General features: G+C 40.8%; 1 protein-coding gene across 2 annotated transcripts in view; it reads right to left on the reverse strand.

Annotated features, from left to right (window-relative positions):
• The window catches only part of phf2 (PHD finger protein 2), a 93,845-nt gene that overhangs the window by 62,355 nt on the left and 13,337 nt on the right, over positions 1-18,153 (reverse strand). For both annotated transcript variants that reach the window (XM_039770965.1, XM_039770964.1), the window contains exons 2-4: positions 10,762-10,847; positions 10,421-10,535; positions 264-424 (exon numbers count right to left, since the gene is read on the reverse strand). In XM_039770965.1, coding sequence (XP_039626899.1) covers positions 264-424; positions 10,421-10,535; positions 10,762-10,847 — 362 coding nt within the window. The remainder of the gene's footprint in view (positions 1-263; positions 425-10,420; positions 10,536-10,761; positions 10,848-18,153) is intronic.

Genomic DNA, 18,153 nt, shown 5'->3' on the forward strand with positions numbered 1-18,153 from the left:
TGTAAATAGAAGTGGAATAAAACTCAAACATCTTTATGAGAGCAGCATATATAATATTTTTGGTTATTAATTTTCACCAGTTATCTCATAAAATATTTGAGAGAACAGAGGACTGGTCAAGGGGAGCAGTCCCTTAGTGCTTCACAAGAGACACTATCTGATCTTCCTTGGTTAGCCAACATTCACACCCAGCATGCTTTCAGCATTCACACCTAAAATTCCCTGTACTTGATATGTGCAGTCTGCATTGTTGTTCTACATACCCACATAGTTTTCCACATCGCTTACGTAGAACGTCGGTGTTGGAACAGACATCCCCAGGCCATCTTTCTTGGGAACCAGAATGGGGTCTGCAAATCCCCTCTCCTCCAGGTAGTCTAACGTCAGTTGGCTTCCATTCACCTTCACCACCACATCCTCACAACTGTAGAAGAAATGGCAGTGGTTACAATGGGGGGACATGTGTGTACATGCCTGTACATTAATACACATGGAGAAGTGACTATCCTGTCTACACAGCTTTTCTTACATTTATTTTCCTATGCACTCAGACCCTACAAATTTGAAAGTTGCTGACTCAAGAAAATCATAACAGCGCCCTTGATCTCTGCACACAGATGGACTTGACTAGCACAGGAAATGACATAACAAGGACCTGGCATGCCAGGGAGACACTGCTGGGCAAACAGCTGCTCCTGCCAGGCTGAGAGGCCCAGGGATGCAATTTCCTTTCTATGCCTGCCACACACCAAAATAAAAATAATAAAGTCCCAGAGAACACACAGTACTGTCACAATATTGCTGTCAGTTATGGTTCTGTTCTGCCATCTCTATTCAGGTGGGTACATCGCATGTCATTGATAGATACAACAACAACAACAACATTTATTTATATAGCACATTTTCATACAAACAGTAGCTCAAAGTGCTTTACATATTAAAGAATAGAAAAATGAAAGACATAATTATAAAAAATAAATCAACATTAACATCGAATAAGAGTAAGGTTCAATGGCCAGGGGACAGAAAAAACAAAAAAACTCCAGACGGCTGGAGAAAAAATAAAATCTGTAGGGATGTGCATAAGTAGGATATGTGAGTGAGTGTGGAGACAAGTGGATGTACATACAATGAGAATATCACTTATTATGATCCCTAATTTTTGATAAATAGACAAAAGAGTCCAGGCCCAGGTGTGCAGAGGAAACAGAGGCCACCACAGTGTGCTACTGAGTGGCAAAACTCATGGCTCTGTATGTCTCAGTAAGACATACCCTTACTGAAAAGTATCCTGAAGGTTGGTACTGAGAGAACCATATAAATATAGATAGATAGATAGATAGATACAGAGAGAGAGAGAGAGAGAGAGAGAGAGAGAGAGAGAGAGAGAGAGAGAGAGAGAGAGATGGGAGGAAAATAAAAACAAAGGCTGAAAGTCAAAAACCAGTTAATAACACACCACTATAAGCTGTGCTATTTTTGTGGCTTCGAGAACATTCCAATTGTTTTCCAGAATGTTAATTTATGATTTTGACCATTCTTCACTGATATTTTGCTTATAAACCCAATTCATTTGCACCGGAATTCTGAAGTTACTCTTCCACTAATCAGTGTGTTGTGTACACAGCATAAAAGTGACTGTGCTTGTCTATAGGGGTGTGTTGATGTGCATATTATCCATCTGTCCCATTTCTGAACTTCCCACTTTCCATAAAATAACTTGATGGACCTGGAGTCTTTCCCAGCAGACTGAATCACAAAGAAGAAGCATCCCTGGATGAAATACCAGTCCACTACTGAACAGATTTATGGTCTTTTATACAGGATCAATTTAGAGATACCATTTAATGGGATGTACAAAACTTTGGAACATATTGGAGAACATAGGCACACAGAGAAACCCACTGATACAAAAGGAATACATGCAAATAAACAATCACAATGTTTTGGCTATTGAGCCATCCTGACTAGCATTTAATTTTTCACAGCTAAAACAATGATGCTTTACTTTGCAGTAATTAACTTTAATTGACTTTATCATTTTGCACATATACAGTGTAGCTCATCTCTAACACCTGCTCTAATTAACACTGTGTTCACACACATGGAAATGAGTGTGTACAGTGCCTATAGAAATCTATACACCCATATGAATGTGTTGTATTTTGTGGCACAAAAGCTACACATACTTTAAGGGTGATTTGTTTTTTTTCTGTACTTGTGGAAACACCAAGTGGAAAAATAAAAAGCTTGAAAATTCTAAAAAAAAAAAGAACGGATAAATGTACACATCCTGTAAAGACACCAGTGGGATAAAATGGCAAAAATGGTAATGCTTTCCAAAAACATGCAACAGGCTAAATTGTCTCCGCCTGCAAGATCTTCAGCCACAGTGACTCTTATGAGTTTAGAAGAACATTAGCTCATCCTGAAGGAGTCCTTTTCTATGTGAAATGAGGTGCTTTTAGAATAACTTTTTGGAAAAGCAGATCAGGAGATGGAAAAAAACATTTCAGAGAACAACAATAGTCATGTACCTTTTTAAGATTATGTGTATTTTATATTTTTGTTGTATTTGTTTATTTTGAATTATTATTTTCTCATTAAATGTGCTGATGTTCCATGTCCTTTATGGGTGGAGCCTCAAAAGGCAGGACCACCCTGATACCACCATTTCTGAGCCCTCCCAAAGGCTATTAAAAATCACTGAAAAGCCTCAGGAGGGTTAATATTTTAAAAAGTGGAGTTTTGTAAATATTATATTTTTCATCTTATTGGATTGTCTGGTTTTCATTAATTATTTTGCATCTGTCTTAAGGATTAATCCATCCATCCATTATCCAACCCATTATATCCTAACTACAGGGGTCTGCTGGAGCCAATCCCAGCCAACACAAGGCGCAAGGCAGGAAACAAACCCCGGGCAGGGTGCCAGCCCACCGCAGGTCTTAAGGATTCAGATTTTCTGATTTCAAATTGCATCTTTTTCGCTTAGGCCTGCCTTAGGACTTCCTTTTTTGCCCTTTTGAGTTTTTCTGTGTATTTTTTTAAATTTCTTTTTATGAAGATTCTTTACTTGCTCTGTTTATACAAGCTGAAGTTTAATAGTCATCCTTGCTCTTGTGTGGATTTCGGGCATATATTTGAGACATTTAGGTTTGCTTTGATGCTAACATTCCTTTTAGGCATTCTAAGCTTGAGGCAGGCCACTGGAGTTGGGATTAAGCCCACTGAGGTGTGGCCTTTTTCCAGACAGACAAAGGAGGCCTGGCCTGGCCTATGAAGCCTTTTGTGGATCTTTTGGAGGCCTCACATGATTTTCCTTTGGAAGAAACTCCATTTTAATGACAAAAATAAGTCTTAACACACAGTAAAATGGAAAGAGATTACACCACTAAGATCTTGCCAAGATCAGCTCATAAACATGAATGACTGAGTAAGTGACCAATATCAACTTAAAAGGACCAAAATCATATTACGCCCCTGTCACACTACACAACTTTTCTAGTAATATTCAGCCAGAGACTTTATTTACATAATCTTAATGAGTCACGCTATACTCCTTTGACTGCAAGTCAAATAGTTTGGACAGGACTGATTTTTTCTTATTGTAGGAATGGGTTCTTGTGTATGTGACAGCTCACCTGAAAGTACAATGCATATAATGCAGTCATGAGGAAAGGAGGAACACAGGTGTTAGGGACCATGTTTTTTGTACCATAACAGGATTGAAAAGGGAAAACTAAACAGCTGAAATTGTGGTTGAATTCGATATACCTGGAAAGCCTTTATACAGGCATCGATGCAGTCAGGCACCAAATTAATTGGCTGTCAGCTGTGGCGAGTGGCTGGGGGTGGTACCCAGCCAGGACGCCCAGAAGGATCGGAGAAGGGATTACACCTCCTCCAGACCACGAGCGGGCGACCGCCCTGGTGGCTTTTGGGCCCTTGGGAAAGGAGCATGGAAGCTCTACCCTATAGGGGCCTGTGGTCACTGCCAGGGGGCATCCAGATGCCTGAGGAGCCCTGGCCCTCAGCACTTCCGCGCTACCCAGAAGTGCTGGGGGATGAAGACCAGGGACACCTGGAGTGCTTCCAGGTGCGCAGCTGGTACTTCCCCAACACCAGGAAGGGCCAGTGGAGGCTCATCGGGAGGTACCTGGAGTATGTCTGGGTGAATATAAAAGAGGCCACCTCCCTAATTTCGATGGCTGGAGTCGGGTGGAAGAGGACAGAACTCGGAGGAGAGGAGTGGAGGCGGTGAGGAGAAGGAAAAGGCATTGGATAAGAGGCCTGGACTGAGGGTGTTTGATACAAGAGTAATGGGTTGTGTGCACTGCAAATATTGTATATACAGTAATGATTAAACGTGTGTTGGTTGGTGAACCATCGGTGTCCGCCTGTCTGTGTCTGGGCCAGTCTCCACACAGCATGTGGCAAGATAGCGATACTTTGGAAATTTGCAACTGTGCTGAAAAGGTAAATCAGAATCATGTAATTTGCATTCCCGCGATTCCTGGTTGAGTAATCTGATAATCTCATGGCGATATCCCCTCTTTCTAGAAGTTGTGTAATGTGTTGCCGACTTTACCAATAAATTCCATACTATTCAGAAATTTGTACTGTATAGAAGTCACAAGAAAGACCCGTAATAACAATGCAGAAACCTGAAGCCTTTTGAAAAAAAAGTTTAATCCAAAGGCAAAATTTTTAATTTAGTGGAAATCTGACAGAGTCTAATTCTAAAAGAACACTAACACTAGTATAAGCCAGAACTACAATTGTCATATACATGGTATGACAGAGTTTTTTTTTTTTTCAGAGGAAATTGAACCAATTTTCAGAACATATATAAGGATCTTTGAAAATATAATTCAGCACTGTGACCCTAATCTAAGTGAATAAAAAACCAAAAGATAAATGTACACATTTGTCTAAGTCCAGCCAGCATTCAAATGACACCCTGTGGACTGATTTGATGAATGTATCCTATCAATGACTGTTTCAATTGAGCTTGAACAATTATGGAAGGTGCAAGATTCAGATTTAGATGTGTTGGTTTATACTCTTATATTAAAACAAAAGGTGTTTCCAGTAAGAATTACTGGAACTTAATGTCCACATTTGTCCCATCAGTTTTTCAACCAAGGGAGCCAGGAATAGCAAGTACTAGACCTGCTAATGAGATTTTATTGGCTCCTTTTTTTTTTTTACATGTATTTTGGTTAGTAGGTTCCAGATCTATTAGTTCTCTGGCATCTTTTTGTTTAAAGAATATAAGGATGCCAAATTTTATCATCAAGTATCTTTCCTTAATTAATACTTGGAGGGTGCTAAAAAATATTTTTAAAAGAAGGTTGCTGAGTAACACAACCTGCCTATTACAGGTGTCACAAGTCTGAAAGCCAGTAGGAGGCATTCTGTATGCTATACCCCAAGCCTAAATACAGTAGGCATAAGCCAAAAAATACTGGCATGTAACTAAATTTATCTTTAGATAATTCTCTATAAAAACTATCAAAAGAATGTGGTGTATGCCACAACATGTAACCTAAGGGATTTATTACAGTTTCATTTCCACAACCTAATTTTCCTCAGTAACTTTTAAGGCTTGTAAAGCTTTGCAAGATAAGTTTACATCACGAATATACTGGCAGACTGCATCTCTTGGTGCCTACTTGCACATACATGTAGATGTCCCCCACTGAGCATCTTTTAGGCCTTGGAGTCTGTTGTCCTAACCATGACCATAATACTAACTTTAACGTAAGAAAGGAGCATGATACAATAAAATATTTGATGAAGTCCATTACCAGTATCAAAAATGAGTATTCCTACCTAATGCACAATGCATGCTATGCCCCAAACCTACCTCCTAATATTCATAGAGCAAGTTGGAATTGCTTGTCAAAAAAAACTTGCCTTTATGGACCAGGAAGTGAAGACAAAACCAAAGGGCAAGAGAGGTCAAAGGGAGAGAAAGGGGTCTATCAGTCAATAAAAATCCAAAATGATACACAGAAATTGTCAACAGAAACAGCTCAAAATTCCTAGCTACCTACAGTACCATCCTTTGACTGTTCAACATAACATAAACTAATTCTTATTTTTTATTTTTTTTAATATAGGGCTTGGACATCTGTGTTACCACAATTTTAAATAATGTTTGCATAATGACATCACACATGGTGATTCCGATAGAGCACATAATCAGCAGCACTTTGTTGCCAATAATGAGGCCACAATGCAGAAAATATCAATGTCTACATAGAATTTCATCCACAAACTGCAGATACATCAAAAGATAAATCATGAAATATGTTAAGAAATATTGGTTAAATATAAGCAAAACATTATTCCAAGTTCCTAAAAATTCAGATTAATACTGAATATGTTGTGGTTTCTAACTAAATTGGTCTCCGATTTATGTAAACTAAGCATTATGCTAAGCCATCAATACCAACCAAAGCATTGAGCTCTCATGTTGTTAGATCTTGTTATTAACATATACATTTAATTCAGACTAGCTTAATGTAGAGACCACTGCTTTCAAAGAAGCTGTAATCCATGAGGGACCATTGCAATCATTTTTCTTGCAAGTGATTTTCCTTAAAGTTGTCCACAGTGAAAACACAATGCAGGTGCAACTCCATCCTATCCTCCTACTCTGCAGCATAATCAGGAATAGCAAGAATGTATATTCTGAAATTTATTTTATAGTTTGTTTTTGTAGTTTCTAAACTGCACACTCCAAGTGCAAACCTCACTTCTCTGTTCTCACTTCTCAATTGTAGACCATCTTTAGTATCTTGGAGTTGTTCATTCTAAGTTCATGAGAACCCAGCACAGCTGAGGTATAGTAAGTATTGCTTCTGTGCTTATCCAGCCACAAGTGTAGAATATGTTCCTGCCATCTAAAACCTACAATCATCTACAGACTAGAAAGGTAAAAGAGATCAAACCTGTAGATATACATACTATATGACATCCAAGCCTTGCCGCACTAAAGGCATGGTAAACAATAAGTACTGTTACATAGTATGCCATGCTTGTTTTAAGATTGCTTCCTTCATTTCCCAAATGTAGGAATGACCTTTGAAATACTTTCCATCGTATGATTGTCAATTGTGACAAAATCTAAGAGGATGGCCCCAACACAGGAGATGTGTCTGTGGCCTGTCGTGTGCCTATTTCTAGAATTCACCACAAAAGCTTTAATAAAATAACATGATATGAACACCTGTGACAATAAACCACTGTATGTAGGATCTGCTGAACCTCATTCTATTTGTCCAATAGAATCCAAATATAAGCAAATAACAGCATGAATTGTGGTCCAACCATGTATTATTCATAAATCAAAGATTTTACTGTCCACTTAGAACTATGTGTGCAGGGATGTCAATATCTCAAACATTAAGGGTAACAAAGAGAACCATTTAAACTGTAGATGCTAAAAACAAACTATGCAAATACACAAGGTTACTTAGAGCTACTCAGACACCATAAAACTTGTGCACCTTTACCTGATCTCCATAACATTTCTCTTCATGCTATCACAAAATAGTCCAATGAATTTCATGAACCTTTACAGACATTCTGTCTGAGCTAAACTCATGTAGGTGCCCTTCCTGTCGATAAAGTCTAAAGTCTTAGCTAGGCAAGGCTGACAACAAAGGCCAAAACTTCACTCCAGTGTTGCAACAATCCTTCTCACAACCAATATTAAAAGGTGCTTTACAAGCAACACATGGTTAATACGATAGAACGTGACTGAAACTCATGTAAAGAAGTCGAGTTAATCTTTTAGTGCACAAGCAACATCAATTAAACTAATTTTTGGATGTGCCAAAACCAAACTGCTCTTAGACCATGGATTCTATCAGCACGAGTCTTTGAGTAGTGGTTGCCTCATGCATGCCATAAGAAATGTATACATTAAAGTGGCTTGGTAACATGACCTGCATGGCATATCTCAAGCAGGGATGCCAGTCTAATGAATGATGTATGCTATTTCCAAAATCCCTGTATTTCTTATCTACAGACATTATCAAAAGAAATATGGAAGAAGATGATCTGCTGTGGCAACCCCTAATGGGAGCAGCCAAAAGAAGAAGAAGAAGACATTACCAAAAGAAATATGCTCTGTACATGCCACCAAATCTTTGCCATGGGTTTCATTACAACTTGGTGACACAAATTATGCAGTAAAACAGTAGACAGAAGAATAGGTTTATTTTTAAAAAACTGTACAAAACATACCATCTCATGCAAGTTAGGATCCAAGTCTAACTCTACTGAGGGCACCCATCAGGCATTATGGTAACAGAATCAAAAGCATTGCAATATTGAAAATAATTCATATACATATTATAATATTGCCAGTTGTACTGAATTAATAACTAAGATTTTTTTTCTGAAGTAGCACAATCACCTCAACCACCACTCAAAGTTACTTTCAACTGTGGTTCATCTTCCATTACAGCTTTGTTCAGTAACATTGTTCATCTTACTGGCCAATCAACAGATATCCTTCTAGTACTGCCTTGATCAACTCCAGGTCACCGCTCAGTGGGCCATGCCATGATCAGGAAAGCAAGGGCATAATCTTTAGATAACCAAACCATCCCAATTTGCACCTCTTGATCCAAAGCAGGAGCCACTTTGCACTGAGATCCTCCAGAATATCACACACACTCCTCACACTTTCAAGGACAACAAACTCCAAGAGGCCTACAAAGTAAACTCATTTTAGCTGCTGACAAGCTGTCATTTTGTTATTCTGAGGATTTAGCTTCTGCTTCACCAGCATAATCTGGGACAACCCCTCCCACATTACCACAGCTGCAACAGTCCTTTGGTTTCCTCAACATCCTCTCTAACTATGCCCACTTTAAACCAAACTCAAAATTATCCATGCAAACACAAACGGCTGACCTACTGTCCTACATTGTTTTTCCTTTTTCTAAATTCCTATCAACTGCTGTAGAGTTCAGCTTCTTGGGTAGGCTGATAGATGTGGAATAAACTCTTTGGACACAATTTTTAAAAGAACAATCAAAATTTCAAACTGCCTACTTATGTTATTGCGCCACTGCTTCACAATGACATCTCTGCAATATCTAGCACTCTTGTGATTTCTATTTAATCTCAACCACAAAAGTTTGCTGCCATATGGAAAGATGAGATATTTAGGCTGAGGGATCTCCTCAACCATAGACTTTAACAACAGATCCCAGGGGTGCAACCTTTTAACCAAAACTTGTTATAGCTGCCTCTCTATTGATCCCTTCAACACAGTGTGTTAAAACTCCACGTTCATAATTTCCCTCAATTTAAGAAGAACTCCTCCAGTGGTGAAAGTTGAACTTCCTTTACTGTAAGAGAGGTATTTGCTAGGTGGTCCTCACTACACAAGACCTGCCTAATCCAGCATCCAGCAATACTTGATCCACACTTTTTTCCAGACTCTTCAGCAATCCCCTTTACCTCAATGTTCAGAGCATGTGGCTTTTTCATCAGATGGCACAATTGCTAAGTTAATTGTTGAACACTGACCAAATCTACATTGTAACAACTAACCAATCTGCCAACTTGGATGGGGCAGTCATTCTTCTCAATCACAACATTCTATTGTTAACACCAAAATCTTTCAGTAAGACTACAGTGTCAACAGTGCTGCCCCCTTTATCTCAAAGAAAGTAAAATACATAAAGTATTTGTTAGGCATGTACATACAAACCACAGTCATATTTTTCTTCTCTGTCACTCCTCTCGTACAACAGTGGAATCCCCAAGTGATCAGCACTCTCTCCTGTGCTTCAGGAAGCAACTCCTGAGTAAGAGAGAGGCCACCCTGAATTTAGAAGGCTGATGTCACTGTTAGTGTTGTATGCAGATGTCTAGTTGGGACTTTTTCAATCTGCCTGTAAAGTGACATTCCACCTTCCATGAAGCAGCTTCCACTGCCAAGGCCTAGTAAAACTATATTTGACTCTCTTGTATCTGTTACCTAACTCGGATGGTTCTCGTCCCCACTTTTCTTCTTTCAACCGGTCGATTCTTTGGGTTATTACCACCAAAGCTAAATGGTTACCTGAGACGGCCGTAAGGCACCAAATGTATTTACGGTACCCCTATTCCAGACAAGGTTTGTTCTCATCATTCTCTTAAAAACTATAATGGGAATGCCAAGAATTTAAAAAAATCTTATTTATGACATCATGAATTTAGGCTTTTGCCAAACATGCGATCATTTAGCGAGCAAATAGATGTTATTTTTTTTCGCACACTGTAAGATAGAATATGTGTCACTTTTTGTGTTTTCATATATGTGCACCCAAAAGCACTCATGTTTTTTTTACCAGAAGAGCTCTCTTATTCACCAGTCACAAAGTTGTGTTCAACCCCAAATTCTAACCTTGGGAATGTCCTGCTTCGCAGCTCCTTAATGAACACCTGGCTGCCATTCTGTACTGGCTTCACCTCTGCATTCTGTCCTGTGTCGTGCTTGTGCCAGTTCCTCTTCTTTTTCACTGCCAAGGAAAGCATCCAATGTGAGGTTACTCTTGAAATCATAGTTATCTGGTCAACAGGAGGGCCAAGACAGTCACACACTCATTTCCCAGTCCATACCTACACGCTACCAGAGCCTGAGTTTCATCTCTTGCAAGTGAGCATAGCATCAACAGCTCTGCCGTGCTCACTGTGGTGCAGGAGGATACTGCAAATGGCAGTAGACACACAAATCCTGATACTTACACGTTGATTTTCCATGTGTTTTCTCACAGTTTGGACAATGGTAGATGTCGATGTCTGGCGCCTCCTCCTCTTCCACACCAACACAGCTGTAAAATAAAGGTCACAAAGAATAAGCCTGGTTAGATACTTGTGATCAGGTCTCTCTATCACCTTTTCAGATATGTCCATCTAACAAACACATACTAGTTGGTAAGTCAACACTGGAGTGATTTTGTTTGTGTATGTGTGTGTGTGTGTGCACAGACTGGTGCTATTTCTAGAGCTGGTTCCTGCATTGTGTGTAATGAAATTTGGTTAAATTGGCTTTAAAATTGCATAAAATTTTAGATCAAATAATACATGAAATGTTAAAATGGACATTCCACGTCCCAAGAGCCAGTTTCTGTAGCCGAGGATCAGACCGCCAAGGTCCCCGCCTTCGGCCACCACCCAACTCACACTGCACCCAACCTCCTTGGCCCCTCCCATAGGTGGTGAGCCCATGGGGAGGAGGACCCACGTTACTTCTTCGGGCTGTGCCCGGCCGAGCCCCATGGGTGCAGGCCCGGCCACCAGGCGCTCGCCATCGAGCCCCACCTCCAGGCCTGGCTCCAGAGGGGGGCCCCGGTGACCCGCGTCCGGGCAAGGGAAAACGTCGTCCAAAGTTTTTGCTCTTCATCGTAGGTTTGTTGCTATGGGTAGTGACCGAAAGAACGAGATCGCGAATACAAGCGGCTGAAATGAGTTTCCTCCGCAGGGTGTCTGGGCTTTCCCTTAAAGACAGGGTGAGAAGCTCAGTCATCCGGGAGGGGCTCAGAGTAGAGCCGCTGCTCCTCCGCATCGAGAGGAGTCAGATGAGGTGGCTCGGGCAACTGATCAGGATGCCTCCTGGACGCCTCCCTGGTGAGGTGTTCTGGGCACGTCCAACCGGGAGGAGGCCCTGGGGAAGACCCAGGACATGCTGGAGGGACTATGTCTCCTGGCTGGCCTGGGAACGCCTTGGGATTCTCCCGGAAGAGCTGGAAGAAGTGGCCGGGGAGAGGGAAGTCTGGGCATCTCTGCTTAAGCTGCTGCCCCCGCGACCCGACCTCGGATAAGCGGAAGAGGATGGATGGATGGATGGATGTTAAAATGGACTAAAATAGTGACAGATACAAGGGGGCAGAGGCTAGTAATAAAGTGGGCACAGTGAATGACATTAGGGGATGCAGATTAGTAATTAAGGAGGAGCAATGACAGACATTAGTGGGTACAGGTTAGTAGGAAACTCAATTCATGCGAGTATCCACGCAGAGATCAGCACTACTGGACTCAGGAGATTATCAAAGCAGCAGCGATGTACACTACTGGGTACAGGTAAGTAGTAAAGTAGCAATAATGAACACTAGGGTTTGGTGTAAAGTTTAACCAATGAAACAAGATACTGTAATAAATAACTCTAAACAATAATAACAAGTAAGATTAATTTACAATAATTTGTTAATTACAAACAGATAATTAGAATTGTACAGAATTACCCAGAAGAAACAGCAGAATCAAAATGTTTCAGAATATTAAATAAGGGCAAAAAAAAACCTACAAAGAAACAAAACCCCCAGCTCAAAAACCTGAATTCAGAACTCTAAACAAAAGTATTCTCCTAAACCTGAACGATTATCAAAAACCAGTGACACTGTTTTCAAGGAAAGCATAATGCAAGAATGAGACAGAAAGCCTCTTTTTTTTTCTTTTCTCAGGTGACTATGCTGGATCAAGCAATAAAAACTGAGCAACTAGCAATAACTGAACGCTCTGCCCTTTTAACTGTAAATTAACCTTAAAAAACGATTAACAATTTGGAAAATCTAGTTAAATATATCAAGCAAAAATCAAAAAAGGAAAATCCAAGAATGGGGCAAAGTAGCACTGACAGTCAGTAAGAGGCACAGGCGAGTATCAAAGCACGTAAGACCATTTCTAGGGGCACAAGCAAGTATCAAATCAGCATTGACAGTCACTTGGGAGCACAGGTGACTAACAAAACAGTAGTGATGATCACTAGGGGGAGCAGTAGAGTATCAAAGAAGTAGTTACACTCACTAGGGGTGCAGGTAAGTATCAAGGAAACCATGATGGACACCAGGGAATGCAGATAAACTGTGAGTGGTAATGCTCAGCACTGAGAGTGCAGACAAACCTGAAAGCGTCACTGACAGTTTAATCATCAGAGTAATGGTGGTTGATATTAAGAGTTCAGGGCACGATGTTATGTAAGGTATCAGAATAACAATGCAGGTTTGCCTAGCAAGTTGAGGTTTTGAACTTCTTTTTTTTTCTAACCTGTCATACTGATGCTTTTCTACAAGTTCTTGTTTTCACCAGCAACAGCTCATATTGTGGTTGCCAAAGTGCTGCCAGGTGCACCTGACAGCAGCTGCGGTCTAACTGCTGGGATCTTCTCCACCACAGAGTAAAACAAGCTGCTGGCTTCACTGTGTGGATCAGTCCAGACAAACGTGCAGACACAAAAAAATCCAGTGAGTGCTACATACTCCCCTGGAATACAAGTCACTGTGTTTGGAAACCACCATCCATGCTCGGCCATTCCAATTCATCAGAGCCTTCAATAAATACTCATAATACTCATATCAGTCATAAGTCACAAGTTAAATTTATGATGGATGAAGAGGCAGACGACATTCATGAGACAATGATATATGGCACTTCTGCTGCCAGTGCCCTGCCCACATGGGCAAGTTGAGCTACTGTCTAGCAGACATGCTGGGAAGTAAAGAACAATGCAGTTTGATCCCAGTTTTGTAATAAACATTCTTCACTAGGGTCAGTGTGCTGAGCAGCCACATGCCATGCCACGTGAATGCAAGCCAGGGAGAAAGAAGTAAACACAACATTGCCCCATGGAAATTCTCACAAACCCCCAAGGCTGTGCCCCATGCTGAAAATGTGCCAAGACTGAAGCTCACTAAAAGTGAAAATAGGGTGAATGTGGCAAGGAGTCAGACACACAATAGTTAGTGTGAAAATAGCAATGAAAACAGCCTGGTATTGCCACATATACCCATGGATTTTAATTTTGATGAGAACATTGCATCTGCACATTAACTCGCTCCACCAGAGTTGGCGTGACCCTGAGAATAGCAGACTGACGCTTCCGCACATTGAACGCTCTGTGAGCTGTGATTCTAAATGGCAGCAAGGCCAGGGCTCACATTGTGCTGCACAAAAAACAAGAAGAGGCATTTGGCATTTCTCACTGGCAGGCCATGAGCACACAAAATATGAAATGCACATCTCCACAGAAAACAACACACCAAGGCGCTATATAATAGATGTTAAAATACATATTTTTAACATAGTCATGGAACACTGACACAACTAATGACACACAGGCGGGGTCTAACCCAGCAACCTTGTGGTTCTACAGGAGGCTTCAGCTCTTGACCATCAGTGTCACTGCTTACCACTCTAGTCAGTCAAACACCTTTATGCTACAAATTGCAGTAAAGCAGTAAAGAGCACAACCAGTGAGAAGGAAAACAAGGACTTGAAGAAGAGCAGAATGAAGAATGGGCAGCCAGAGGGGAAAGTCAAAAGAAGTGGAGGCAGGAACCTGTGAGCAGAAAGTCAGACAGCAGGGAAGAAGGATCCTCCATATTGCAAAGCAACTATGCTTTAACCATTGGAGAGGAAGGGGACTGGACAATGCCTGGGTTCAGGAAATTTTCACGTGTTTAGAATTTGTAAAGCCATCCTTTGTGTGTACAACTACTGAACTCAAACCTTTTTTGATTAGAATAGCTGCTGTATCTGCTCTAGAACTGTAACTGAAAATCTCTTCTTGTCCTTTTGAGTCCACACATATGGCGCCAATCTCAAGTGATCCAAGCATAAATGTCAAAGTGACCAAAGTACAATGAGAAACCTGAAACTCCCTTTGGTGTTATCCATTCATCCCTTGTTTTATGGATGACTTCTCCTGACCTGTGTCCTCTTCTCAGTATACTAGTGGAATTGTTTTTTCTCATTATTTGACAAGATTGTGCCCTGCAGTTATCACCAAGTTCTTCACAATCAACTCTCTCACCTCCTGTTGGGTCAATGTATTGTTACTTTACTTTCCCCAACCTGAACATACCACTCGAGACTGTAGCCTTCACTTTCTTTTGCCCACTTGTGTTGTTTCTGTCATTCTCATCTGTACCTCCACCAGACAGCCTCATACCATTACCTGGCATGCTAGTGTAGATCAAAATGCTCCATTAAGCAAGTGCTGTATGTCAAAAGAGGCAACTGACTGAAAGGCTACCAATGACTTCCAATACCAGGTTGGGTTTTTGAGTGCTCAGTGATGACTCTGTGATCAAATTGGACCCCATGAATGTGTCACATTAGTCCTTATGCAGAATTCAGCTGCTCAGTGATGTGTTACATCTCAGGCAAGTGGTGAGGACATTCTTCAGCTCCAGTGACAACAGATGCCGCAATTAACGGGTAATGAGACAACTTAACTATTTTTCAAAGTGCTATAATGTGAGAATGTGGCACACAGGGACACACTTTTAAAAAAGAACCACAAGGCACACTTCTGTTCATTCTTACTAGCATATCATAAAGTGATGATCCTGTTTGTAAACACTCTCAACGATATTCACCAAGGGCCTGATAGCTCCAAACCCAGACCCAACTCACCAAATCTATCTTTACATGACTGTACCCGCTTATCTTTGATCACAGATATACTGCCACCAAAGGTCCAATACTGGCTTAACAGACCCGAGACACAACACTTGTCCCACTTGGGTAGACCAGACTGGTTATGTGAATTTTTAAAGCTGGGGATCAAGATTAAAATTAATTTCCTATTTGTGCAATACAAAGTAAAAGCCAATCACCTGCCATGCTGTAGAAGCCACTTAAGATCCCTATGTGTGTGAGGTTTGTTTCCAGCACAACAGCCCTGCAGGATCATGGCTATCCTGACAGCCCTCAGCAGCCTTAACCTTGAGGATTTCAGTCTGGTAGAACGCAAAGCTACAGGTAGTAGAATTAAGGAGATGGATGGATGTACCAACTGATTGGGGGTCCAGACCTGCATCAGACCAGAGAAAATGGCTTTATGGAGGGGGTCAACTCACCAAGAAGGAAGCTGGAGGATACCTGAGAGTCTGACTGATCACAGTACATTTAAATGACAATGACAAAATATGCAATGACAGAGAGGTCACACTCTCTTATTTTGCTGAATTGGTGCCACTGCTTAGACTGTATGTGACCACATGCCTTTACCATTAGCCACCAGCACCTGTTTAGAAAGCAGCAGCAATAATTTGGAGGTCATCCTGAGGTTGGCAATTGGCTATGTAGAGAGGACAATTAAATGCCAAAATAAGCCAAGACTATATTTTCACTGGGTTTTTTGGGCAGGTTGGGTAAAGGCAGTTTTAGGTGGGCACTGACCAATTCTTGTCTATTTGTAGCCTTGTCTAATCTAAGCTCCCCATTACAATGTCATGGGGAGCCACAGTCTCTCACAAACAGGAGGACAAGTGAGGCAGCAACTAAGCCAGGATGGAATGCCAGTACTTGGCACTATACTCTCCCTCACTCACTATTTAAAGTCCCTTAACACACATTTTTGATATGTGAAAAAACACAAGGTCAACTTTTAAAGTATGTGCGGGCAGTGGCCTGATAGGTATTTGAACCCGAATTCAAGGAACTACAGTATGAACAGCAGTACACCAACTTGCTGCCCTAGAACAGCAGTTCCCAAGCTTTATTAAGCCAAGGAAAGGTTATACAGTATCATCTCATCAAGTATAAACCTAATGCTGCGAAGTGGAGCATGGTCTTGGTTACTGCTAACTGTAATCACACAGCATGATTTGGGGGAAAAGTAGACTTTTAATGAAAGCAAATGCTTACTTACAGCAGGGTATTGACACCTATGTGAACAAATGTCATGTGATATGTCCAGGCAGTGGTTCATAAGCTTCCTGGTGCATCAACTCCAGAATTAAAATGTTTTGAAGTACCATAATTTTTTCGGTCATATTTTGTTAAGTGCTGAACCTTTAGGAACAGATAAAACATGGCTGTTATGGCAAGTGTTTCCATCCTGACCTGTTCATTTTCTTCATAAATTTTGCATGCTTTTCCCAAGGCCTTGTGTGGGTTTTTCTTCTGGTTTTCTTTTTACATCCTGGTCAACTCACTTGGTATGCCTGAGAATGTCCTAAAAAGGACTGGTGACCTATTTAAGCTTTATTCCTGCCTGGCACCTGATGCTGTCATGACAGACATCAGCATGTTATGACCCTGATCGATGTCACTGAATGTGGGGATGGACGTCTGGTACACAAACAGACACATCTTACAAGATGGCAATCACTGCATTTCCAAAGCCAGTCTATGATGTGCTACTGGCATCTGTGAGCCTCAGACTAACTCTTCAATGATGCCTCACTTATAAATGGCTGTCATCAAATTCAGGATGTTATACAGTACTGTACTACCATGACTGATGTGTACTGCGTTTATGAGCAGCATCATGACAGATAGCATTTACCGTCCAGTTTGTTGTGAATCACTATCTAGCAGTTGCTTCGGTGGTGTGACTGCTCTGTTGTTTTCACATTGTGTGCAAATTCATCACTAATTTTGTGCTTTTTTAATGGATATCAAAAAATAAAATAAAATAGTCAGCTAGCAAGAGTTAACACAAAACTACAGCAAGTGTACCAAAAACAGATCAAAAGAAAAATAAAAGGACAGTTGGCATGAAATACAATAGTAGAGTCTGTGAGTGGCCAAAAAGAAGCCACCACAATGGGTGGCAAGTCAAAAACATGTTTAGTGTAAGTAAAGAACACAAAAGATGGAGTAAATCTCAATTAATTAGGGGATTATCTGGACAAAGTCACTCATAAAAAACTCATACCAGCATAGGTGCTATGCCATCAAACATCTTCTGAGGATTGGCTGATTTGCTTGATGAAGTGACCCATGTGGGCTCCATTTTAGAAGGTAAATGTCACTGTAAAGAAATCATTTTCTTCAAGATGTAACCATCCACCTATTCTTTGTCATGATGCTTACTCAGGTCAACACACAATAAGAAAGCAGTTTGACACTGGCTTGGTCCAACCAAAAGAAGTCAGGTGTGCCAGTGTGACTGGAGGTTAAAAAAACAATGGGCTATGGTGAGTGGCATTAAAAAAAGGAAATCAAAGGATAACAAAAGCAATGCATTAACTTTTGACATTGGTGGCACAGACTGCTACCTCATAGTTCCAGGGTTCAAATCAAAAGACTTTGGATGTTCTCCCCATGTTTATGTGTGCTTTTTCTTTGGGTCCTCTGACTTCAACCAAAGACGGTGGTGAACTGACCCCACATAAGTTAGTGTCTAGT

Source organism: Polypterus senegalus, chromosome 12, assembly GCF_016835505.1.
Source record: "Polypterus senegalus isolate Bchr_013 chromosome 12, ASM1683550v1, whole genome shotgun sequence".
NCBI lineage: Eukaryota > Metazoa > Chordata > Cladistia > Polypteriformes > Polypteridae > Polypterus > Polypterus senegalus.